The sequence below is a fragment of the Rhinichthys klamathensis genome, unplaced genomic scaffold, assembly GCF_029890125.1.
Source record: "Rhinichthys klamathensis goyatoka isolate OS25496 unplaced genomic scaffold, OSU_Roscu_1.1 h1tg000386l_1, whole genome shotgun sequence".
Lineage (NCBI taxonomy): Eukaryota > Metazoa > Chordata > Actinopteri > Cypriniformes > Leuciscidae > Rhinichthys > Rhinichthys klamathensis.
The window spans coordinates 464521-489477 of NW_026606890.1; the positions used below are offsets into that span (position 1 = coordinate 464521).

A 24957-nucleotide genomic window follows, 5' to 3' on the forward strand; every position below is an offset into this window, starting at 1 on the left:
GCGCGCAGACACCAGGGAAAACTTGAACCTCAAACCGGCAGCTAATTCCTGTGGAGACTGGATAGCATCATGTCGAGAATACGCTGTGCTCTACAATGTGAAGGTAGGCTAAAACCAGTTTTTCTTCACTGCCCAAGGACGAGCATGTGAAGAATTGGTTAAAATTAATCTTTACCACGATACCACAGCAGTATAATCCTAAACTTTTGCTGTGTTCCCTTTATTTGACTGACGACTGCTTCTCAAATCTCGGAGTTAAATGCAGGATTCGCAAACCGCTTGCTCTTGAAAGATGGTGTTCAAAATACTCTGTTTTGAGTTTGATATTGTGTAGGTCTCCTGCTAACTGACTAACTCATGTTTATCACTGTCTTACTAAAATACTTCTGTTAATCAGCTGTGGGCAACTATTACTTAAAACTGTGTCTATTAATGCAGATTTTTTGTCGTTCTCACTACTTTGAGGAAAGATTAAGCATGGAGCAAGGTTTGTTTTACCAACGTTTATAATCTTACATCAGTCATTCACGCTAGAGAATGTATTACTTTTTTAAGAATTTAAACAAATTTACACCGCAAGAAGAAAATAGTCTATGAAAGAGGACAACTACAAGAAAAAGTCTAACTGTATATCAGTGCAAGTAAAAATTGTGAAGTTAGTTTATACAGTTGATAAAGGTATGGAGAGAATTGAACATTTAAGCTCACATGTAGTAATTTTATTGCTTCATTTATTGATTCCTATTGATACTATTACCTTTATATATTTATTCATTTAAAATCTGCGTAATAATAATTGATGAACTAAAATTGTACATGTGTGATCGATTAAGGGTTTAATAATTACATAAATCATTTCTAAATCATACAAATTTATTATTCTAAATAAGCATTACCAAAAGCCAGTCGATTTTGTCTTTAAAAATAATTAGCTATGTAGTGACCTTTAATTTGGAGTAGAAACAGGTGGAGTGACTATCACGTCAGACATGTCACTTTGCTCACAGCTGATTGGTCCAAGTTCGTTTTGCAACCTCTTACCTGGAACATAACCTGCCCGGGACCAGGTTACTGTGCAACGTAAGTTACTATGGCGATGAACTCTGCTAAAAGCCAAACCACTTTCATGGTGCCTAAAACCCAGGGTTGGCGCAAACTAAACTGAAACATACCTGGCTAGCCACTTAAACCGGCTTCATGGTATAGGCCCCAGATGTTGTTATGGCAATGGGCGTTTTTGTTTTCAATGTGCTGTATGCGGTAAACCTGAGCTGTCTGGCCAATCAGAGCAGCTCACGGAAAGGAGGGATTTAGAGAGGGATTTTAGGTTAGCCGTGCAGCGTAAGTTACTATGGCCCCCGCCCTCCCGGAAGGCGCGTCCTCGCACCATCAAACATCTAAGGGGTGGGAGGGTGAGCGTCCTGGAGGCTGACGAGGGCATGGCTTTGGCAGAATGGGAAGCCTCCAGGGCGGTGCAGGCAGTTCAGGAGGCCAGGTCGGAGACGACAGCTCGGAAGACCAGGGCGGAGAAGATGGTGGGAGGAGCAAGGTGGGACCCAGACTGCAGCCAGGCAGGGAGCCCATGGTGGAGCCGATGGAAGAAGGAGCCATGGTAGAGAAAGGGCTGACGACTCCAGGGGGGTGACTGATGGAGGCGGAGCAGGTGGAAGAGGACACCAGGTTGTAGACACTGAGCTGACGAGCCAAGGCGATGCTAAGGATCCAGAGGGACATAATGATGCCGATGGCTCTGGAGACCGAGGCGCAGGTGTGGATCCAGAGTGGAGCCAGAGCGACAGTCATAGAGGACCAAGGTGGAGCTGGAGGGAGTGAGGAGCCCAACGGAGCCAGAGGGACAAAGGGACGAGGCGGAGCTGGTGGGCTGATGGGCCACGGTGGAGATGAGGGAAGTAGAAGCCAAGGTGGAGGTAATGGACCGACGGGCCACGGTGGAGTCCTGGTGGTGGAGACCAGGGATCCACCGACCACGATGGAGCTGGAGACTGGCAGAGCCCACATCACTGTAGGTGGAATGAGGGTGAGCTGAGGGGCTGATAGGAACCAGCAGAGAAGGGGATGAGGAATCGATGATAAGAGGAGGTGGAAGAGGGAGGCTGGGTGGGAATTTTTTGACTGACAGACAGTTCCGGCCAGACAGATGGTTCAAGCTCGCCATGGCCATCATGACCGAGGGCTCGGGAACGTCGGCCATCTTGGGATGAGACTCTGTAACGTCGGACGGTTGATACCGGAGCTCTGATGCAGTTTTCAAAGCACTATTGTATCACAAACTGTGCCGATGCTTGTATCGAAATGACAATATCACATGATTGATGACGTTTGAAGCTTCAAATGTCATGCAGTATCTGAAGGTTGAGACAGCTGGTTTGAAAAAAAATTGGTGCTTCGCCTGATGCATAAAAAGGGAAACGATTATCGAGGAGGCATTGTTTATTTAAATGATTTAACACCATACTTCCTTATAATAATAATAATAATAATAATAATTCATCACATTTATATAGCGCTTTTCTGGACACTCAAAGCGCTTCACATAGAAGGGGGGAATCTCCTCAACCACCACCAATGTGCAGCATCCACCTGGATGATGCGACGGCAGCCATATTGCGCCAGAACGCCCACCACACACCAGCTTACTGGTGGAGAGGAGACAGAGTGATGAAGCCAATTGGTATATATATATGGGGATGATTAGGAGGCCATGAAGGACAGAGGCCACTGGGCAAATTTGGCCAGGATGCCGGGGTTACACCCCTACTCTTTCGAAAGACATCCTGGGATTTTTTTGTGACCACAGAGAGTCAGGACCTCGGTTTAACGTCTCATCCGAAGGACGGGCGTTATAACATAAATTGTATAAAAAAAAAAAAACACAACACCCAAAATATTTTTTCAATTACTCACATCAATTTCGAATTATGATCACGTGTATACTTTATATTATTGATCAATATGTGAATCCGTTGACCAGGCTACACATGACACTAGTTGTGGTCTCATTGGCACAATTTATTTTAGATGAGATTAGATAGAACTGCATTGATCCCAGATTGATTCCACTGTTGTATGTCACAGACTTCCAAAGCTTTGTTTGGTCACGTGCCTTTTCTGCTCCACGGTGATTTGTTAGATATGGTGGAGAAGACAAGTCAGACCACCAGATGTAGCTAATGCGCATTGTGTTAAAAGCTTCGAGTAATGAACCTTTTTTCGGCCCAATTTGATGAAAGCCTCAAACGCCTCGGTTTCCCATCACTATCGAAAACTCTAAAAGGTCGTGGTTCTCCTGAGCCACGGAGATGAACAATCCCTTCCGATCTTCTGTCACACTGTGGTTATCTCAGGAACAGACTGAAGACTCTGACTGCTGACAGGCAGGGAAAACACACATTAACACAACAGAGATCAGACAAAGACTGAAAGAAATGGTGCGTCTTAAATAGCAAACAGAAACGAGATAATTAATCAGACACAGCTGGGACAAATTAACTCATAATGACAGTAACCATAGGAACGAAGGAGTGGCGGGAAACAGAACAAAGGAAAACAAGAACCAATCAAGATACAAACTGAAAGTCCAAACATGAACTGGAACGTGACAAGTATGAGATTTATATGATTGCTTATAACTTTATTTACTAATATTTACACTTCATCAAATCTTTTAAAAGAAAGGTTCACAAGAATGTATATTTTAATAAGATTTTTTTTTTTTTAAATATACTACATTTGCATACAATAGTCATACATACTCAACCAGTTTCAAACATGCACACTTAACAGGGTGTGTTACAGCTCCACGTGAATAGCCATACATCTAGTTTAGACCTGTAATATAAGCTATCACGTGAGAGATTACATCATGAGAGAAACAAAGCTTTACAATAGTATGAAATCACTGCAGTAATTTATTGTGATATTCAGGGTTTAGACTTTACAACAAATAGTACAGCATTCATAACTATTAAACTAGAATATAATTCCTTAGCTAAAATATTAACATCAAGTTTTAAAGCTGTCTAAACCAGCTACGGAAGCTTTGGAAACTCCATTAATGCAGGAAAGGTTACTGATGGTCAATCTTAGGAACCTCGGCTGTGGCAGATGATGTTGTATGTCTCAGGAGAGCGGATCACACTAACAATCCCATTCATGTCTGGCTGCTGCTCACCAGGTGGCCAGGAGAAACGAATCCGCTGCAAGAGAGAAGTGACGAAGAGGAAGAGCTCCATCTTAGCAAGAGTCTCACCGAGACATACCCTCGGACCTGATAAATAGAGATAAAACACAATGGGTTTTAACCTAGTTGGCTTTGCTCTTGGTCTACTGCTATCGTAGTCAGGTGACTCACCCAAGGAGAAAGGGAGGAAAGACTCTGGTTTGAAGAATTGTCCATTATCGTCTAAGAAATTCTCTGGGTTAAAAGTGTCTGGATACTTCCAGTGCTCCTTATCAGTTAAAATTGCTGTTAAGTTAGTCAGTATCTCGGTGCCCTAGAAAGATGATGTTTATTAGTGAAACAATTTCAATCAAGAAAAACAACACATCCAGGTAGAGGTCTGCATTCCTGTGGCTCTCCCGCAGAACTGATCAAATTAGTGGCGCGGGATTAAATTTCCCAATGAAAGACGGTCGGTAACTCCGGTGTACTTTGGACAGGAGCGGGAGGTCTGACAATAGCCCGGCCGCTACCAACTTCCTTCGACAACAGCGTATCCCCGCTTGAACTTGAAGTGAACACAACTTTCTGCAGTGGTTCACACAGTTCCCATTTCCCTGTCCTAAGCAACCTGGCAAGATATGATCTTTGCATCCCGGCTACTGAAACCGTCGCCAGTCAGCGACATTCTGTTCTTGCATGGATGTTTAAAAAAATATTTCATTTTGCAGCATACTGTAGTAAGCCAACAGTTTTCGTTTATTCGTATTTTTGGCTTATAATTTTGAGTGACATATCATATTCAATTTAGCCTATTTTTCTCTGTGACATTTTTTTACTGTGTTGACAGTATCATAAGACAAGACAAAAATAACAAATAAAATTATTGTATAGCCAACATTTTATATTTGTTACCCCCAATCACTATCTCTTTCTTTAGGTAAAATTTAAATGTGAGATTAGTGGGATTTAGCGGGATCAGTTGGGTTGGCAAGAAAATCATTCTAAGCGAATAGTGGCTGAACACAGAGTGAATTTTAAGCGGGAATGGGCAGGTGTTGAAAAAAAGTCCTGCGCAGACCTCTACATCCAGGCTCCATTCATTACCTTGGGAAGGTCGTATCCTCGTAGTTTTGTGGGCTGAGTTGTTTCATGAACAACGCTAGCTGGTACAATGTTGCCAAAGCGCTGAAACTCATGAACAGTGGCATACGTGTACGGTAGTTTGTCACGGTCATCCATGCTGGGAAAGTGGTCGTAACCCAATGCCCGAACAATCTCCTCATGACATCGCTCTATAACATATGTTAAATGTTAAAGTTCATGTGTGTATGTTTCTAAATGTTAAACTACAACAAGAAAGCAACTAGAAGTTTGACTTCCTAAAACACTGTTGTGGTGCTTTCAAAACCTTACTCTAAACTCAAGCAATGGTGTGTTTGGGATGGGGCTACCTGTGTGCTACAATGAAAATCTGTATAAACCTAGTTGTGTTTACATATTATGCAATATTTTTCCAATTCAGCATTTCCATTTGGCAACTTAAAGCATGAAACTTGCACACTGGAGATTTGAAACAAAATAAAAGACAATATTACATTGTAATAAAAGGGCCTAACTCTTCATTGCGACAAAAAACCAACAGGGGAACCATGAACTTCCGACTGGTAAAATACACATTTGTGCATATGCAAGAAGGTTTGACATTAATAAGACCAAATATCACTGGCTTTTGTGCATCTCAAAACCAATCGTGACATGCCAACCCAAGATTGAATATGCAAAAGTAAAAATGAGATTCGAGAGCTGTGGAGAATGGGATTTTCAGTTAATGATGACTAAAATTTGGTCTGTTTCTTAAACAAAGCAATTGACTTTGATAGAAGACAGAATTCCCACTTTTAGGTAAACCAACCCTTAAAATCCATGAAAAAAGAACAGAACAAAACTTTCTTTACTTATTACCTTTGTACCTACATTTATGTACTTGGCAGATGCTTCTATCCAAAGCGAATTACAGAGCAAGCTCGATATACAGTTCATGCATTCCTGTTAACATGCCATGTAAATCCTATGTACCTTGTACATCTGGGTTTTGTGTCAAGTAGATGAGCCCCCATCTGATGGTGGTCGCTGTGGTGTCGGTTCCAGCAAAGAACAAATCAGCTACTGACATAACCATGTTCTCCTCATGAAACGTGGAGTCCTCGTTGGACTTTTGCTGCTCCAAGGAAAACAGAAAGTATTTCAATTGATCCATGCATATTTAGTTATCTAGTAGCCTACCGTGATATCACCTTGTAGGATATTGTTGGTGCTGGAACAAAATTCCTATAACGGTTAGAAATGGAGTTGGGGCTTGAAGAACGTTCAGATTTTAGGGGTAGTTTGTAACAAAAGATGTTCATTTAAGAACACGTGGTACTTGTCAAAATTGATGCCACCTTTCCAAATAGTAACTATCATCAAAGAGTGGATTAAACAATTTTTAGAACAATTGGTTGTGATGATCTCACTTTCTCAATCTCCAGCAGGTAGGCATCAATGAAGTCTCGTGGACTGTCTGGATCCAGAGTTTCACGGTGTGCTTTGACTGATTCCCTGAAGAATGCCTTCAACTCTTCGGCGTTCTGATAGATTTTCTGGTGTGGCCCTGGGAAATGTTTGATGATGGGAAGCAAGTTAAACACCTGTAAAAGAAAAAGGCTACAGATAACTATGCGGCATTAACAGCAGAAGTTTCGTTTCAACCTGCTCCAAAACACCTGCCTAGAAGTTTCTTGCAATTCTGAAGACATTTTCTGCATCCTAAATCACATACTCTCAGAGTAGATACTTCTTTTGAGTAATTACTTTGTGAGCATTAATCAAGTACTCTCCTGTAGCCTCTTGGGATAGTAAAGTGTCCATTGGATGCACCCTTGAGAATCTACCTGGAAATAGTACATCATCCAGGTACTTTTTGTTCTATGAATACTGTGAATTCGACATACTGTTTTTCACCTACTATATAGTGGGACATATGTAATTTTGGATGCAGCCCTTTATTAGCTTTGTGAGTTTAAGAAGTGTTTTGAGCTAGTAGGTTCACTTAGAGTAACTCTGTAGGAAGGTGGACCTACAGGTTCAGCATTGGACATCTCTGGTCAAGTAGTTCCCTTTGTGACATACAGCCTTATTGGACAATCAATTTGTTTGTTGACGGTTTTAACAAGCAAATACACAAAATTGGAGACAACCTTGATGTAGGTAGTGTTGGTAATGAAAATACAGCAAAAAAGCAACAGGAACACTAACTTTCAGAAAGCTGAGGTTTGAATGCAGCACGAGTGACCGCTGGTTAAATTTGTTAAATTTATAAATTTATAAGAGTAACGATGCAATGTGTCGACAAGCTATGGGAATCAAGTGTGCCGAACAAGTTTTGAATAGCAACAACAGTTACTGGGATATTTCGGCTTAATTTTTCTAGAGTGGAAGGACTACAAGGATTACAAGACGTGCTATCTATCTTTTTTACAGTCTATGTTGGGAATGCAATCAGTAGAGCAAGACCCAGTTGGATACTAGGACAGTGTTGTGTGTTTTTTAACACTTGCTCATACCTGCCCAACAAGTGACCCTGAATTATTGATGTTCTCCTTCAGGATTTCCAGAAGGTATGCGAAGCGCTTGTTATCGTAGTCAAACCGATCCCCAAAGACAATGGAACAGATAATGTTGGAAACAGCATTCTGTATTGCATGTTGGGGGTCGAAAGGCTTGCCTTCAACAAAGAAAACCACGTGTTAGTTTTTGGCAAGGAGCATTTAAATAGTTTAAAGAGAATCTCCACAAGTTGAAATTATAGCTCAATGGGACTATGCAATTGAGATATTTTGGCCAAGCATTCATGTCCTTATACTTGCATAAAGGAGTATGTTTAAAGTTTGTTTAGAACTCTGACTCAAGTACGGTGTGGGATATGTCTAAACATTGACACCTCTAAACATTGAAAACATATTCACAGACTAAAATCCTCACTTTCTAGTTTGGGTGGTAGGGCTTTCAGCATTTCAGCTCCTTAACTCAGGAACAAACTACCACAAAACCTCTTCACTCCAGACCTTTAAAACTGACCTCAAGACTCACTTATTTACAATATGTTTTGATAATTGATTGTCTGCTCAATTTTCAGTCCCATGCTTGCTTTGGTTACTAATCATGTATAGTATATGTTCTGTGTCTGCTCTATTTGCTTGAGCATGTGTTGTATACTGATCGTATTTATATGTATTCATGTTTTCAATCAACATTATGTATAGCGTCCTTGGGTTTTTGAAAGGCGCTATTTAAATAAAAAGTATTATTATTATTAACCTTCTGATTTGAGCATTTCAGAAAGCAGGTAACTGCTTTCCTCTGTCACGCGTTCCTCCACAGATTTCTTTCCCAGGCCAAAGTCCCTGAGTGTGTGCAGAGCAAACCGTCTCTGCTGCCTCCAGGTGTGACCATATGTGGCCATTATTATGCCTGATGGAAAGAGAACAGACCTTAAGAGTTATGAGGAAATACACAGACAAGTTGAACAAAGAAAAACAAACAACTTAAAAAGATACATAGGTCTACCAGCCCGAAACATCTTGATCAAGACCATGTTGACCTCATTGGCTGGTAGATTTCCAGGTCTAGATTAGCAGTAGACTACTTGAGGCCCAGATCCAAACCAAGACCACATTTATGCAGTCTTCAGAGGTTTCAAGTATCAAATTCACTGGCTGGTAGCTCCACTGATCAAGACTAGCTTCAGCAGACTATTAAAACTATGCAAAAAGCTGGTTTTAGCTTAATTTTCCAGCAGGGTTAGTTATGGAACCTATCAACAATCTCACAATTAATTCCCTTTTTCCATTTCATCAAAACATGGATGCACTAGTACCCTACAAAACCAACATCTTCAAATTAATGCAATGTATTACTGACCATATCCATCAGTGATCCAGTTCATCAATGGTATATGTGGCCTTCCTGAAAAAGATGAAGCATTTTGGACCAGGGCTTCCTTCGTGACCTGGATTGTATTGAGGATTATCGCTGGCTTCCTCCCGAGATACACCGTGGATATTTCTCCATACTGAGGCATCTACTCAGAGAAGATTTCACAGCACTTCAACACAACTAAAGTGGTTTAGACATCATCTCACTTGTGAGCAAAGTCAACATGGTAGGGATGCAACGATATGGAAATTTTGGCCGATACCGATAATTCTTTATATTTGAAAGCCAGTAACAGATATATTTGCAGATAAATCAAAATTTTTGAGAGCCTGATAACAAACAAAAGTCTCACCATTAAAAGCCATGTCCCAAGCACACAATTATGATGTTCACATTATAATTTTATGTAGCCTAAATGACAGACTTGCAGAGCTGCATATGTTGTACCGGTAATCACTTCAAAAAGGAAAATACAGTACTTTACTGTATTTTCCTTTTTGAAGTGATTACCGGTACAATCATATTTCAAGCAATTCAAAACCATCATGGCAAACAGTACATATCTGAAGGAAATAATCCATTATTTATCAGCTGTAATATATTGGCCAGATTTAACATTAAAAACAATATATCGGCTGATACCGATATGTTGGCCGATACAGTGGGGAGAACAAGTATTTGATACACAGCCGATTTTGCAGGTTTTCCCCCTTACAAAGCATGTAGAAGTCTGTAATTTTTGTCATAGGTACTCTTCAACGGCGGTGAGTGACGGAATCTAAAACAAAAATCCAGAAAATCACACTGTATGATTTTTAAGTAATTAATTTATTTTAATATAATTACTTAAAGATCATACAATGTGATTTTCTGGACTTTTGTTTTAGATTCCGTCACTCACAGTTGAAGAGTACCTATGATAAAAATTACAGACTTCTACATGCTTTGTAAGGGGTAAAACCTGCAAAATCGGCAGTGTATCAAATACTTGTTCTCCCCACTCTATATCGTGCATCCCTACAACATAGCACAAGCACAAGAACATAAGATACCTTTGCACAAAAACAAAGCCTCTGTACAATAAGCTCAAAACAAATACTCACTGATCTCAGAAACTCCATTGGATTCTTCAAAAAATATGGTATGGTACCCACAAACGGCAGAGGTCTGGGACCAGGAGGAGTTTGACCTCTGTAGGAATTAATCCTGATGATCTCGAACAGAACCAGAAAGATCAAGCCCAGAAACAGAGCCAGGCCTACAGAGGCCAGGTCTAACTTCATGAGAGGCGCCCACATGATTGCTTTCAAGACAAACACAAGAGCAGTGGACGACTGTGGGCTTTATAAACAGAGCGAAAGAGGGTGGAGACAGTGAGAGAGTAAGTTTGACATGCCAGCTCATGCTTGTGAAATAGTTATATAAGTTATTACTATTAATGCTGCAAGATTCTAAACAATCAAGACATGAAGAAGATTATACTTCTGCAAAACACTCATTTTCCCTTTATAAACATACGAGCTACTGTAGATCTAAGGGAAGAAGTTAATTCACTGCAAAGTGGCGCAAGTTTAGTAAATAACTGACTAGCTCAAGGCTCTCTACTACATGCCAGTGGAAACAAGTCCACATCCTAATCTCTTCTTTGGTATTGAGATTAGGCAAAAGGTCTGGAAAGGGGTGTAATGGTGACATTAAAATTATAGCAAAAGTAAAGCATGAGTTTTCCAGTCAGATTGTTACATAGTCATGCAATATCATTTTATACATTTTGAAGCGTTAAAAAAAAATTTACTACTAGAAAATATATAGAAAATAAAAGGACACAGCAGCATGTTGTTTTGCTTTTTCTTTATTTATTTTTTTGGTCTTTTCTTGTTTTTTTTTCTGCTCTTTTTTGTCTGTTTTCTTGGTTTGCTATAGGGAAGATTTTGGCACTACATAATTGTCTTATTGGGTTGTTATGTTTGATTTTCCTATCTAAAGCCTTTGTCCTTATGCAAGCAAAATAGGAATACGGCTAATAAAAATAAAGTGATTACATTTTAAATCCTTATTTTACACATAAAATAAAAACACTTTTTTGGACCCCTCCAAAAATAGGGGTATTAAAATATTTGACATTTTGTATCACAAATCAATGTGATGAAACACACAGAAATAAAAGGAAAATAAAACATAAAAACTGTACAAAAATGATAAAATCCATTTAAAAAAGTTTCCAAATGACCAAATGATGCAAAGTTAGTCTTTTTTCTATAAGGACCTTGGGCATTGGTTTACAAAGTAAAGTGTCATTTCTTCTGCTGAATGTAGTTGAGATTGCCGTGCCGACCGTGTTGAATAAGCGGGTAATGTTGATTTGCCACCACTGAACCTGCAATAGGAGAAGAAATGTGCGGTTATGAGCGGACACGGATCACCTGATTTCTCAGTGTAAAAACTATCAAGAGGAATGAATATTCAGAATTAACTTCATGTCTATGGATAACATCTGTTGTACACATCAAATAATTACAACATCACAAATAACATAAACAGCAATGTCCTGAAAACATATCCAGGTAATAATCAAAAATGAGTAAATTAAATACTATTCTACATAAAGAGAATGAAGCCAACTTTTACCAACATTATAGTCACCATGAAATCAAAATGGACTATTCTTATTTCTTTATGGAACATCTTTTTTTTTTTGTCCCTCGTAATCTTGAATCAAAATCTCTCTTGCAGTGACATCTCTTCTCTGATTTTGAGGGCGGGGCATCCTGTCACTCACATGAGCTCCACCAATAGCAAACCACAACCATCCAATCAGTTCCCCAAGCCCCGCCCTACATTTGTTCTTGTTTGAGAAGCCGTTTCACTCGGATATACGTCACAATAGGGAAGAAATATAAGTATAATAGATTTTTTGTTGCTTTCTTGAATTATTTTTTTTTTGCTCTTTTTTTTTTGTCTTTCTTGGTTTAGTATAGGAAAGGTATTTGGCACAACATAATTGACTTATTGGGTCGCTATGTTTAATTTGCCTAGCTAAAGCCAAAATAAATAAAATAAAATACAAAATAAAATATATGCTAACATGTTTCATGTTGACAGAAATAGAAAAATCCATGGTTACTTTGGACATTAAATATAGACATATGGATACAGTTTGAATGTTTTTGTCATGATTCTGCCCTCTTGTCTTTCTCTACTCTTGGGGCAGGATCATGACAGACCCATGTTATGTGTGCAGGCACATGGCCTTGTGTTTGGGCTGTGTGCTTGCGGTGTCTCATTCTCTTGCCCCGCCCCCTTGGTTCCTCGTTTTGTCATTATTGCTTCATCTGTCACCTGCTGTCAATGTCTGTGTCTCCCTATTTGATCCCATTGTGTTTGCTGTCCTGTGCCGGTTCATTGCTTTACGTGCCATGTCTATACCCTGTGAGTACCTTGTCTTAACGAAGTTGCGATCTTGTAAAAGCCTGTCTTGTTCCTGAATAGTTTAGTGTGGTTAGTCGTTTACTTTATCTTGTACTGTTTTGCCCCCTCATGGGTTTTGTTTTCCCTGTTTTGTCTATAATAAACCTCGTGTATTCTGCAACTGTCTGCGTTTTGGTTCATCCTCTGTAAACCATGACAGTTTTATCCTCAACATTTCCCACAAACAGAAGAGAACAGGTACCTTGTGAGATGAAGGGTTTGTTGGGCTGCTGCATGTAGGGCGGCAGACGGTAGGGCATGAAGGATGGAGACAGGGGATACGGAGCAGCACCGCCGTGCTCCCAGGACCGAGAGCCCGGACTCACACCCCCAAACTGAGATGGGAAATTAGGATCTGAGATGGAGAGAGAGAGAACCATGAGCAAATGGCTCTGTAAAAACAGAGATGAAAATAAACAACAGAAGAGCTCAGAATCGTTAAACTGTCACTCAACCACTATGAAACCACAAGCTTTCATTGCCACCTTCTTTATTTAAACTAGTAATAGCTTGGTCTGTTTGTAAGTAATATACATCATTCATTATGCCATTAAATTTGCCTTGAATGTAAGGAAATACTCGGGAAACCAAGGTTTCAGAAGACTGTGGTTTCAAAGGGTTACAGGGTCCAGGGACTAGTCTTTAACTAGTTTCCAGTGCTCCGTCTAACAGATGTGCAGTCACCCGTGCACCCAATACACCTGTGAGGCTTACCTGAGCTCACCAACACCACCTGCTCTCAATAAACAGACAAACTCATTTCACTGATTCATCAAATCACAGCTAATAGTCATACTGGATGAGCGTACTTAAGGTTACGATCCTACTGGTTAATATTTTCCTCAAGCCTTGGTTACATGAGTGAAAAATTCAGCATTTTATTTGTCCTATCTGTACATTTTGCGTATGAAATATTACCTTGACATTTTACCTAGTCATTGCATTTTGATTACATATTAGAAAATAATTTACAACAATTCAAATTTGTACAATTTTGTAAAAAAAGTTTCTAAACTGTACCAACAGAAAGAATGTCCCGCTTATCAATACTTTTAGTTATCATTTTTCCTTAAGTTTATTTAGTGAAAAGTTCTTACTAAAATTAACTAGATTATTTATTAATTATGGAATAAAAATATGTGTTATCAGTTTTATTAGTTAAACAAATAAAACAAATCGTATAATATTATTAATAATATTAATATGCAAATATGTACAGTTGTATCTTGCAAATGTATTTTACAATTTAAATAATTATTTCGATTTGCATTACAGTAAAGAAAATTAGATTGTTTTATTACAGTAGGGTACTAATTATGTGCTTAATTGACATGAAAATGTCACAATGTAAAAAGGGGACAAAAAGTAGGCTTCATTTTCTTTCTTTTTGTCCTTTTGATTGTGAGGATGAAATATTATGGTCATACATTTTGATGACAGATTAGAAAAACGAAATGATTTATTTCTTTGGAATAATTTATAAATATTACCACGGACAATTGCTAATAAAGTAAATAGGGTCATTTTTAATTCATGAGTAATGTGACACCTGTAATATGACTATTCAATTTCATAAAATCTTTATAGGAAAAATATGAGGAAAAATGAGGGAAAAAATTAACACACAGACAGCAGCTCTATTCCAAAACTTAGCGAGCTGCCTACATATGATTTAAGGCATTATTAAAATTACACAATCATATTGTATCCATTGTGGAGTTTACAATCTCAGAATGCACTCTGAATTTACTACGCATATGATTATTCTAAATGTTTTGTTTTTTTATCTAAAGCACTTTGAATTACCATTGTGTATGAGATGTGCTATAAAAAATAAACTTACCTTGCCTATGCTGAGTGAAAAAATATATCAAAGCAGTACTTCAAATTAAAGTTAAAAATTATAGTGATTATATTAAAAATAGACAATTTACCCAATGGTACGTGTTATTTATTTAGATAATTATTGGAGAATCATATTGTCCGCTTAAAGCTGTTTATAGCGTAAACTGATGATCTATGCACAGTTATTGAACTGAACTGAATCAACACTAAACTGACTTCAGGTGAATAATGACATTAGTCTTTTTACAGCTGCGTCACAGCAGAATTTGTCTCATATTTGATAAAGTTTGCATCATTGATTCCGTTATTTTGAAACTAGCATGTTTGTATTAGTGCTGCCGACACATACTGTGAGAACCACCTGTGTGTACCTGTCTTGTTTACAGTGCCATTTCCCGCCAGTGGCCCCGGATTGAGATGGTGATTGTGCCAGGGGTGCCCCCTTTCTCTGCCCGGGCCGCCCACTCCACCAGCCACCCGTCCCGCCGACGGCTGAGCGAAGATGATGCTGGGGTCGTTCAGGTTCATGGGTGCGGGATTCACCGCCTGCCCGTTTCCGCCGCCTCCTCGGACGGCAAACTTCAAGCCCGGAGAGGACGGGTGGCCGGAGGCCGCAGGCGCCCCGGAGCCCTGGATAAGAGGGCCGTGGATGGGCCAGGAGCCCGAGGTCAGGGGCGAGTGAGCCTGCTGGGGGTGAGCGGGCAGAAGGCCCAGTGCAGAGAGCCCAGGGTGGTACTGGCCCGGGTGGGAGTGTGGGAAGCTGAAGATGGGAAGCTGGACCTGGGGAAGCTGCTGCTGCTGCTGCTGGGGTTGGGAGGGTTTGGACAGGCCAGAGGAGGTAGAGGAGGAGGAGGAGGAGGAAGGCTTGCTGTTCTGGGGAGAGACCGACCCCTGGCTGTACGGAGACGGCTGAGGAGAGTATGGAGGAGTCTGACGCGCATCAGACTGGGTGGAAACACACAGAGAAAAAGATTCAAGGGTCAGTCTGCACAAAAACGATAATGAAAGAATACAAATAAATGTGCTGTTGTTGGGTGATATTGAAAATTTGTTATACATTTACAATGATTTTGCTACACTTTAAATACCAGTATCATGCTAATATCAATGTGCCATTATAGTAGTTTTTGTAAGTCATTGTGTTTAAGTAGTGTAACAGTTTCTGAAAAACTGTTTAATTAATGCCCTTATTTCAAGAAAATGAATTACTAAAAAAAATATTATTTATTAATTATGTTAGAATTGTATCACACACACACAATGTTTTTAAGTAATTCTCACTAAATAAAATATACAAAGTAAATGTATATTTTTTTATTGAAAAATAATTAATTAAATATAAACTAAAGAATGATATATTACAACAAAATTGTTTTGTGAAAAGTAATTTCTTAAAATAATTATATTAAGTTATTATAATTATAAATACATAATATAGTACAAATACAACTAAATACAAGCTTAAAAAAATATATGTTTAAAAAGTATTTAAGTGAATTAAGTGAAGCTTAATCTACTTGGATACAATGGATGTTGAAGGAGATGGATTTATAATCCCATCTCTTGTATTATATAATGAATTGGAAAATTATAGTTTTCTTAAAACCAGTGTATCTATTCGGATATTTCTGTTTCTGACCCATATCAGAGTTTACTCATTAAGCCCACCTTCCAGAGAATATGAACTTGTTTTGTAATGAATTAATTTGCGCATACAACCAAATTATTCAAGAGTCCAGAGATATTTTGTAGAAACAGAATTGTCAGTTTGAACGTTATTCCTATTCACTCTAATTTGCTGTTTTCATGATAGCTTGTAAAGACAACTGTGTCAATAGCACACTACATGTATCCACTAACACATATGCATACTGTTAAACCATGACTGTGAATAATGTGTAGAAGTGTATTTCAGCGCTCTGTGCTCTTCTGTTCCAGTGAATTCCTGATAGAAACTCAAGCTTGTCCTTTATCTGATTGAGCTTGCAGCAGTTTTTATTATTATTATTAGAGGCATGTGACCATGAGTAAGTCATCTAGGCCAAAATTGCCCTAGATGCAAAGAGTCATTCTGAAATCTATGACTAATCTGTGACTCTTACCAGAGTTTCTTACGTATACAAGTGTGTCAAAGACTATGTCCTTAAATTAAAATTAAACCTAATTTGCATGAAGAACAGATTACTATGTTTGGATGTTGCTAAAAGTTATCTGTACTGTCAACCTATCAGAACCAGTAGAAATGACGTCAACTGATTATCCATATGACTAGTACTTCAGTGAACTCTCTGTCAACTGATTGAACTTGAATGAACTTCATTGAGGACATTGGTCTCTTTACGTGGCGTAACTATAATTCCCCTACAATGTTAAGGTTCAATAGACTGACGAAATAAATTAATTACAGAGAACACAATGAAATACTGAGAACCACTGACTAGTGCTAAAAAGCTATGGTTAAAGTCACCCTGTGCTGAAAATGTAGTGTAGTGTTTTTAATATTCTTTAAGACAAACCATGTGTAAATTCATAAGTCAACACCAGTGTTTTCTCCTTAAAACTGCAGTGAACCAAAGACAGTCTCAAAAACACGGTTTGAAATCGCTGGTGTAACCAATCAGGTCAACGTGTGATCGTCAACGAGTGGATCTCTGAGCTGCTGTGAGTGAGTGGAGGCGGGGCTCATTTGCATATTCATAGAACCACGTATACTTAATGAGGCAAGGGTGTAGAGATACATTCAAGCTATTTTAAGGAATGAAGAATTTTTTTTCAAGGAAAAAACATTTGAATATGTCATTTTGGAGATCAAAGATGAGTTTTAAGGGATACAATTATTGACAAAAAAATTATCGGTAACGCTTCCTTTTACAGTACAGTACTTGCGTGTACTTACAGTGTACTTACCTAGAAAGTACTGGCTAATATAAGGTAAGTACATGGGTTAGGGGTAGGTTCAGGGTTAGTACCTAGTTATTACCCAGTAATTATAATTACTATAATAAGTACATAGTAAGTACATGGGTAACAGGACTGTAAAAGGAAGCGTTACCAAATTATCTCTATATCGCCCAGCTGCCAGTAAAGGGTTTTGTTGACGGAAGTGACTCAATCAAAACTAAATTTAGCTGGACAATAACTTTATTCTAGAGCTGCTGTAAAGCCAAAACAATCTCTGTTACTTTAATTTCCTATTATCACTGTAAAGCTGCTTTGAAACAATCTATATTGTTAAAAGCACTATATAAATGAAGGTGACTTGACTTACACATTCAGAGGGCTGCCTGTTCCTCCCGACCCGCTCCTGGACTGAAGCAGCTTGAGGAATGGGGATAGACTGAGAGCTCGCCAGGGCCCGGACCATGTGAGGGACTGCAAATAAACGAGAGTAATCACAGTCAAACTCTTTTATACGCTGCCCCCTACACGCCACAGATCATGTCAAGACTGAGTTACAAAATCAACAATGACAATACAACATAAAACTCAATATAAATGTCTTATGCAAAATGTATAAAATGAATAAATATTTTTTGTCTATTTATCCAATAATTTTGTATATTTTTTATTATATATTATATGTATTTAATATATTCATGAATTATAGTGGTTAATTTATTAATAGTGAAAGGTAATTATTAAAAATAATTCGATTTCTTATTGATTAATTATAAATATAATACCTATAGGTATATTTATTTACAAATATAAATTTAAAACTATTTTTACTGTATTTTAGTGCATCGCACATTTTAAATCTACTTGAAAAAAACTGACAGAATAACTATAAAATAAAATAACATTTTAAAATATATATTTGTTATTTTTTAATAAATGTATTGTATTCTTTAATTTTTAGTGTATATAAATCTATTTTTAGTATTTTTTCACAAAATAAAAGAAAAAATATAACTGATATGGTATGTATAATATAACATATATGGAAATTACTTAAAAATAGTTATATTTAATAATAATATTGTAAATAAAAATATTTAAATAATTAAAATAATATAAAAAATCAATTCATTTAAAAATATTTATAAAAAAACGATTCAAAAATAAAAAGTGTAAAATAATCTTAATTGTAAGATTAATATTTACCCATTTAGCGTTTTTTATTTTTACAGTAATTTTTATTTACATATTATAAATATGTATTATATTAAATTATTTTATTAGATATATTATTGAACTGTTTTGGCTTATGAAAATGCTCTAGAGAGGCTGCATAAATAAATGAATAAACAAACAGAATAAATTAAATATGAAATAAAAGTTCAGCTGTACCTGGTCCGGGCGCTCCTCTCTGACGGAGGTGTTTGTAATCGGGACAGTCTCTCCTCACGTGACCCATATCGCCACACTGAAAACAGCGTCTTTCTCTGGGCTCTCGGTCCTCCTCCCTGATCTCCTCATCTCGCTCGTTCTCCTTTTTCTTCATTCTGACAACAAAAAAGACAAACTAAACACTTTGCGTCCTGTGCTTTAGTAATAGTAATAGTTTCTGCAGCATATGTGAACAGGGCACCTGCGCCTCTTTGGGCAGTCCTTCATATAGTGACCGATCTTCCCACAGATCCGACAGCAACGGTCATTAGGAGCCAATTCACCGTCTGTCAGAACCTTTGAGTCAAAGAAGTAATCCTGAAAGAGGGATGAAGAGGGTCTGAACGTTTACAGAAGGAGAGGTATGAAATGAAGGTTAATAGCGCTCTGTGGGGACTGAAGATCTGTATTAATGGACTCACAGGCTCTGTTCCACGCTGAGGGTAAAACGGGGTGCCAAACAGCTTCCTGCCGTTGATGAAGGCCTTCATGATGAAGTTCGTCACTGTGTGGAGAGAGCAAAGAGAACAAGTTGGACTCAATCTACCAGAACTGCACAAAGCTGAACGCTGTGGAACGGGAGACTTTGGCTTACTTTTGCGCGAGACACCAGCCCCGAGATTGTGATTCAAGTCAAAGGGATCTGTCAGAAATAAAGTTATGTAAAGACAGAACATATGACATTTCACCTTACCAGGGGTCATGCAACATATGTTTGTCTTGTTAAAAATGAAATATTGCAAAAAAAATCTGAAATCAAAATAAAAGTGTCACATTCAGCAATGATGATGATGATAACTTCTATCTATCTATCTATCATTTTTCTTTGCATATTTAATGAAAAGTAATTACAAATAATAAGATTACTTATAAATTAAAAATGAGAAATATATTATATATATACATATATATATATACAGGTCCTTCTCAAAAAATTAGCATATTGTGATAAAGTTCATTATTTTCCATAATGTAATGATAAAAATTAAACTTTCATATATTTTAGATTCATTGCACACCAACTGAAATATTTCAGGTATTTTATTGTTTTAATACTGATGATTTTGGCATACAGCTCATGAAAACCCAAAATTCCTGTCTCAAAAAATTAGCATATCATGAAAAGGGTCTCTAAACGAGCTATTAACCTAATCATCTGAATCAACTAATTAACTCTAAACACCTGCAAAAGATTCCTGAGGCTTTTAAAAACTCCCAGCCTGTTTCATTACTCAAAACCGCAATCATGGGTAAGACTGCCGACCTGACTGCTGTCCAGAAGGCCATCATTGACACCCTCAAGCAAGAGGGTAAGACAGAAAGAAATTTCTGAACAAATAGGCTGTTCCCAGAGTGCTGTATCAAGGCACCTCAGTGGGAAGTCTGTGGGAAGGAAAAAGTGTGGCAAAAAACGCTGCACAACGAGAAGAGGTGACCGGACCCTGAGGAAGATTGTGGAGAAGGACCGATTCCATACCTTGGGGGACCTGCGGAAGCAGTGGACTGAGTCTGGAGTAGAAACATCCAGAGCCACCGGGCACAGGCGTGTGCAGGAAATGGGCTACAGGTGCCGCATTCCCCAGGTCAAGCCACTTTTGAACCAGAAACAGCGGCAGAAGCGCCTGGCCTGGGCTACAGAGAAGCAGCACTGGACTGTTGCTCAGTTTTGCATCTCATTCGGAAATCAAGGTGCCAGAGTCTGGAGGAAGACTGGGGAGAAGGAAATGCCAAAATGCCTGAAGTCCAGTGTCAAGTACCCACAGTCAGTGATGGTCTGGGGTGCCATGTCAGCTGCTGGTGTTGGTGCACTGTGTTTTATCAAGGGCAGGGTCAATGCAGCTAGCTATCAGGAGATTTTGGAGCACTTCATGCTTCCATCTGCTGAAAAGCTTTATGGAGATGAAGATTTCATTTTTCAGCACGACCTGGCACCTGCTCACAGTGCCAAAACCACTGGTAAATGGTTTACTGACCATGGTATTACTGTGCTCAATTGGCCTGCCAACTCTCCTGACCTGAACCCCATAGAGAATCTGTGGGATATTGTGAAGAGAAAGTTGAGAGACGAAAGACCTAACACTCTGGATGAGCTTAAGGGTGCTATCGAAGCATCCTGGGCCTCCATAACACCTCAGCAGTGCCACAGGCTGATTGCCTCCATGAACATATTTATTTGAAGGTTGACTTTTTTTTTTGTATTAAAAACACTTCTTTCATTGGTCGGATGAAATATGCTAATTTTTTGAGACAGGAATTTTGGGTTTTCATGAGCTGTATGCCAAAATCATCAGTATTAAAACAATAAAAGACCTGAAATATTTCAGTTGGTGTGCAATGAATCTAAAATATATGAAAGTTTAATTTTTATCATTACATTATGGAAAATAATTAACTTTATCACAATATGCTAATTTTTTGAGAAGGACCTGTATATATATATATATGTGTGTACTGATATTCTCATTTTAATTAATTTTTTCTTTGTGTATTTAGTGCCAATTATTAAAAACAATATATATATATATATATATATATATATATATATAATTATTTAAAATATATATATTTTTAATTAATCAATTAATAAGTAAATTATAAATAATATAAATATAAATTATAAAACAGTATTTTTACTGCATTTTAGTGCATTAAACATTTTATATCTACTTGGAAACTATGGATGTAATAACTATACAATAAAATGTATTATATGTCCTGTTTTAGCTTTATAAAAATGGTCTTTAATAAAAAAAAAAAGTTTGAGAAAGCCGGCTGTAGAAAAGCTGAATTAAATAAAGGAATGGATAAATAAACAGAATAAATGACGGCTTGAGTATTTCAGAACAGAGTGAGAGCAAACGTTTGAGTCATTGAGTGCCGACGATGAGTTTCAAACCTTCGATTGCGATGCATTTGGACGTCCACTGTTTCTCAAAGGTGGTGAGGCGCTTGTGCTGGCGGATGGAGATGACGTGCTCTTTAAAATCAAACTCTTCTGTGTAGAAGCGCAGCAGGCCGAGCCACAGCTCCCCGACGGACTCCTTATTCTGATGGAGCTCCGGGAGCCGCCGCCGCTGGACACGCAAAACACACACACACGTTCACTCATGCATTTTGAGAGCACTATTAAGCATTATTTGTTTACACAGCATCCAAGTGAATAAAAGCTAAATCAAACAGGCAGAATGTAACCTCCTTGAGACACAAACAAACATGCATTATCAGAAAACATGCACTATATGCTCACCAGCTCATCAAGGTCATTGAAGAAGAAAGCGTTCCAGCCGTCCACCATCCTCTGAGGAACAGTGTTCCCATCAAATATCTGCAGAAGAAACACGACTCAAGCTGAACAGAACAGTTCTAGTTACAGAGATATTTCGGTAACGCTTTACAGTAAGGTTTCATTAGTTAACTACAGTACCTTAGTTAGCATTAACTAAGAATATACAATACTTCTACAGCATTTATTCATCTTAGTTAAAGGGTTAGTTCACCCAAAAATGAAAAATATGTCATTAATGACTCTCCCTCATGTCGTCACAAGCCCGTAAGACCTCCGTTCATCTTCAGAACACAGTTTAAGATATTTTAGATTTAGTCAGAGAACTTTCTGTCCCTCCATTGAAAATGTATGTACGGTATACTGTCCTTGTCCAGAAAGGAAATAAAGACATCATCAAAGTAGTCCATGTGACATCAGTGGGTTAGTTAGAATGTTTTGAAGCATCGAAAATACATTTTGGTCCAAAAATAACAAAAACTACGACTTTATTGAGCATTGTATTGTCTTCCGGTTCTGTTGTGGATCCGCGTTCAGTGCCGCTGCTGACGTGTGTCTGGTGTGTGTGTGTGTGTGTGTGTGTGTGTCTTCCGGTTCTGTTGTGGATTCGCGTTCAGTGCCGCTGCTGACGTAAGACGCTGCTGACGTGTGTCTGGTGTGTGTGTGTGTGTGTGTGTGTGTCTTCCGGTTCTGTTGTGGATCCGCGTTCAGTGCCGCTGCTGACGTGTGTCTGGTGTGTGTGTGTGTGTGTGTGTGTGTGTGTGTGTCTTCCGGTTCTGTTGTGGATTCGCGTTCAGTGCCGCTGCTGACGTAAGACGCTGCTGACGTGTGTCTGGTGTGTGTGTGTGTGTGTATTCTGGTTCTGTTGTGGATCCGCGTTCAGTGCCGCCGCTGACGTAAGACGCTGCTGACGTGTGTCTGGTGTGTGTGTGTGTGTGTGTGTGTGTATTCTGGTTCTGTTGTGGATCCGCGTTCAGTGCCGCTGCTGACGTAAGACGCTGCTGACGTGTGTCTGGTGTGTGTGTGTGTGTGTATTCGGGTTCTGTTGTGGATCCGCGTTCAGTGCCGCTGCTGACGTAAGACGCTGCTGACGTGTGTCTGGTGTGTGTGTGTGTGTGTGTATTCGGGTTCTGTTGTCCCCCTTCCCAAGAAGAGCCCGCCGACCTGCCTGAGTGACTATAGACCGGTAGCACTCACTTCAATCATTATGAAGTGCTTTGAGAGAGTGGTGCTGGCCCACATTCAGAGCAGTATGCTGGACAGACTGGACCCCCTGCAGTATGCGTACCGTTCCAACAGGTCCACCTCGGATGCCATTGCTGATGCTCTCCATATTTCCCTCTCTCATTTGGAAGATAAGGACACATATCTTAGGATGCTATTTATTGATTATAGCTCCGCTTTCAATACGGTCATTCCGCATAAACTCACTTATAAACTGTTTGAACTTGGATTACACCCCACACTTTGTGACTGGCTTCTAGATTTCCTGACAGGCAGACCGCAGTCTGTCCGGATTGGAAATAGGACTTCAGCCACTATCACAACAAATATTGGCACCCCACGCTGCTGACGTGTGTCTGGTGCGTCCGAGCTTCGTTTACAGTCTGAGGGAGACGCACGCTGGAAACAAAACAATCTTCGCAAACATGTCTAAGGATTTCCACACAAAGGAAGACTTGCATTTTTTTGCCCAGCGATATTTATTTGAACCCGAATACACGGACGCACCAGACACATACCTGCCAACCTAGAAGAAATTTTATGAGTTTCAGTCAGGGCCTTCAGTAACAATTGTTGCATCATTCCACATCTGTTAAAATTGTTGCTATTTATCAAGGAGAGGCACTTAAACTGCACTTTAAAGTATTATTGTATTGCACAATCAGTATTGCACATTTACATACATAGATATACTATATTTTAAATGTTAATCCTTAAGTCTAATTCTTATCCTATAGTATTTTTTATTTATTTTGTGTGTGTGTGTGTGTGTGTGTTTGTTCTTTTATAAGTACTTTGCACTAGTCCTGGCATTCATTGTGGGCAGCAAAGAAAGAATTTCATTGTACAGGGAAAACTTGTTTTTTCCTCACTGTGCATATGACAAACGCTTTGACTTGACTTGTGGATCCGCGTTCAGTGCCGCTGCTGACGTAAGACGCTGCTGACGTGTGTCTGGTGTGTGTGTGTGTGTGTGTGTGTGTATTGCAGTCTGATTCTGTTAGTTCACCTCACCTCCTCATCCGAGACGTTCTTTCCTTTGCAACTTCATATTTATCAGGTTTGTTCTCCTCCTCGTGTCTCGAGACGTTAGTTGTCGACTCGTCAGTGTCTGACTCTGATCTGTCTGCTGGGCCGTGCCGTGTGTGATACAGCAGGGCCGGAAAGAGTAATGATTAGGTCATCTTTCGAGTCTCGAGTTCGGGTTCGGCTGGGTCCGAGTCTTTCGTTCTTCCTGTCAGTCCCATAGAGGCTATGCTGTCAGTACCGGAAAGAGTAATGATTAGTTCATTTTCTTCGAGTCTTCGGGTTTGAGTCCTTCGTTCTTTTGTCACGTGACCGCTGGTATCTCGCATCAAATACGATATTAGATTCGTATTATTGACTGCGTCTGAATGTATATTGTTTTATATTTAGGAATTAAAATACAAAATATGTGAAATAAACATTTTCTGAAAAATAAAAGTTCCATCTTATTATTGTCCCTGTCCGTTTCTTTAAATGTGTCTTGTGCATCTGTGGTGTGTTTTATTATATATTATACATTAATTAACTACTATTATATCATACATTAACTACGTGCTTGTTTGTAAAAAGGTTGTGAATTAGTAGGCTATTCAATACGGTGACAAGTCACGTGACAAAAGAACGA

At 38.8% G+C, this 24957-nt stretch overlaps 2 protein-coding genes across 3 annotated transcripts in view; both read right to left on the minus strand.

Annotated features, from left to right (window-relative positions):
• LOC130069834 (cytochrome P450 2B4-like) overlaps nucleotides 1-10493 on the minus strand; it is a 49449-nt gene extending 38956 nt beyond the window's left edge. The window contains exons 1-9 of one of the 2 annotated variants that reach the window (XM_056233975.1): nucleotides 10261-10492; nucleotides 9143-9302; nucleotides 8540-8692; nucleotides 7786-7946; nucleotides 6697-6870; nucleotides 6260-6401; nucleotides 5288-5475; nucleotides 4373-4514; nucleotides 3944-4288 (exon numbers count right to left, since the gene is read on the minus strand). In XM_056233975.1, the coding sequence (XP_056089950.1) occupies nucleotides 4104-4288; nucleotides 4373-4514; nucleotides 5288-5475; nucleotides 6260-6401; nucleotides 6697-6870; nucleotides 7786-7946; nucleotides 8540-8692; nucleotides 9143-9302; nucleotides 10261-10455 (1500 nt within the window). In that variant the 5' untranslated portion in view covers nucleotides 10456-10492 and the 3' untranslated portion in view covers nucleotides 3944-4103. Of the gene's footprint in view, nucleotides 1-3943; nucleotides 4289-4372; nucleotides 4515-5287; nucleotides 5476-6259; nucleotides 6402-6696; nucleotides 6871-7785; nucleotides 7947-8539; nucleotides 8693-9142; nucleotides 9303-10260 lie in introns of those variants that run through there. The other variant, XM_056233976.1, reaches the window with a different exon arrangement.
• A 500-nt stretch (nucleotides 10494-10993) lies between these two features.
• The window catches only part of tut4 (terminal uridylyl transferase 4), a 46571-nt gene continuing 32607 nt past the window's right edge, over nucleotides 10994-24957 (minus strand). Inside the window, exons 21-30 of the mRNA XM_056233964.1 lie at nucleotides 22047-22124; nucleotides 21696-21873; nucleotides 19395-19442; nucleotides 19222-19304; nucleotides 19002-19117; nucleotides 18761-18915; nucleotides 17739-17842; nucleotides 14842-15415; nucleotides 12828-12980; nucleotides 10994-11534 (exon numbers count right to left, since the gene is read on the minus strand). Of these exons, the coding sequence (XP_056089939.1) occupies nucleotides 11452-11534; nucleotides 12828-12980; nucleotides 14842-15415; nucleotides 17739-17842; nucleotides 18761-18915; nucleotides 19002-19117; nucleotides 19222-19304; nucleotides 19395-19442; nucleotides 21696-21873; nucleotides 22047-22124 (1572 nt within the window). The 3' untranslated portion in view covers nucleotides 10994-11451. The remainder of the gene's footprint in view (nucleotides 11535-12827; nucleotides 12981-14841; nucleotides 15416-17738; nucleotides 17843-18760; nucleotides 18916-19001; nucleotides 19118-19221; nucleotides 19305-19394; nucleotides 19443-21695; nucleotides 21874-22046; nucleotides 22125-24957) is intronic.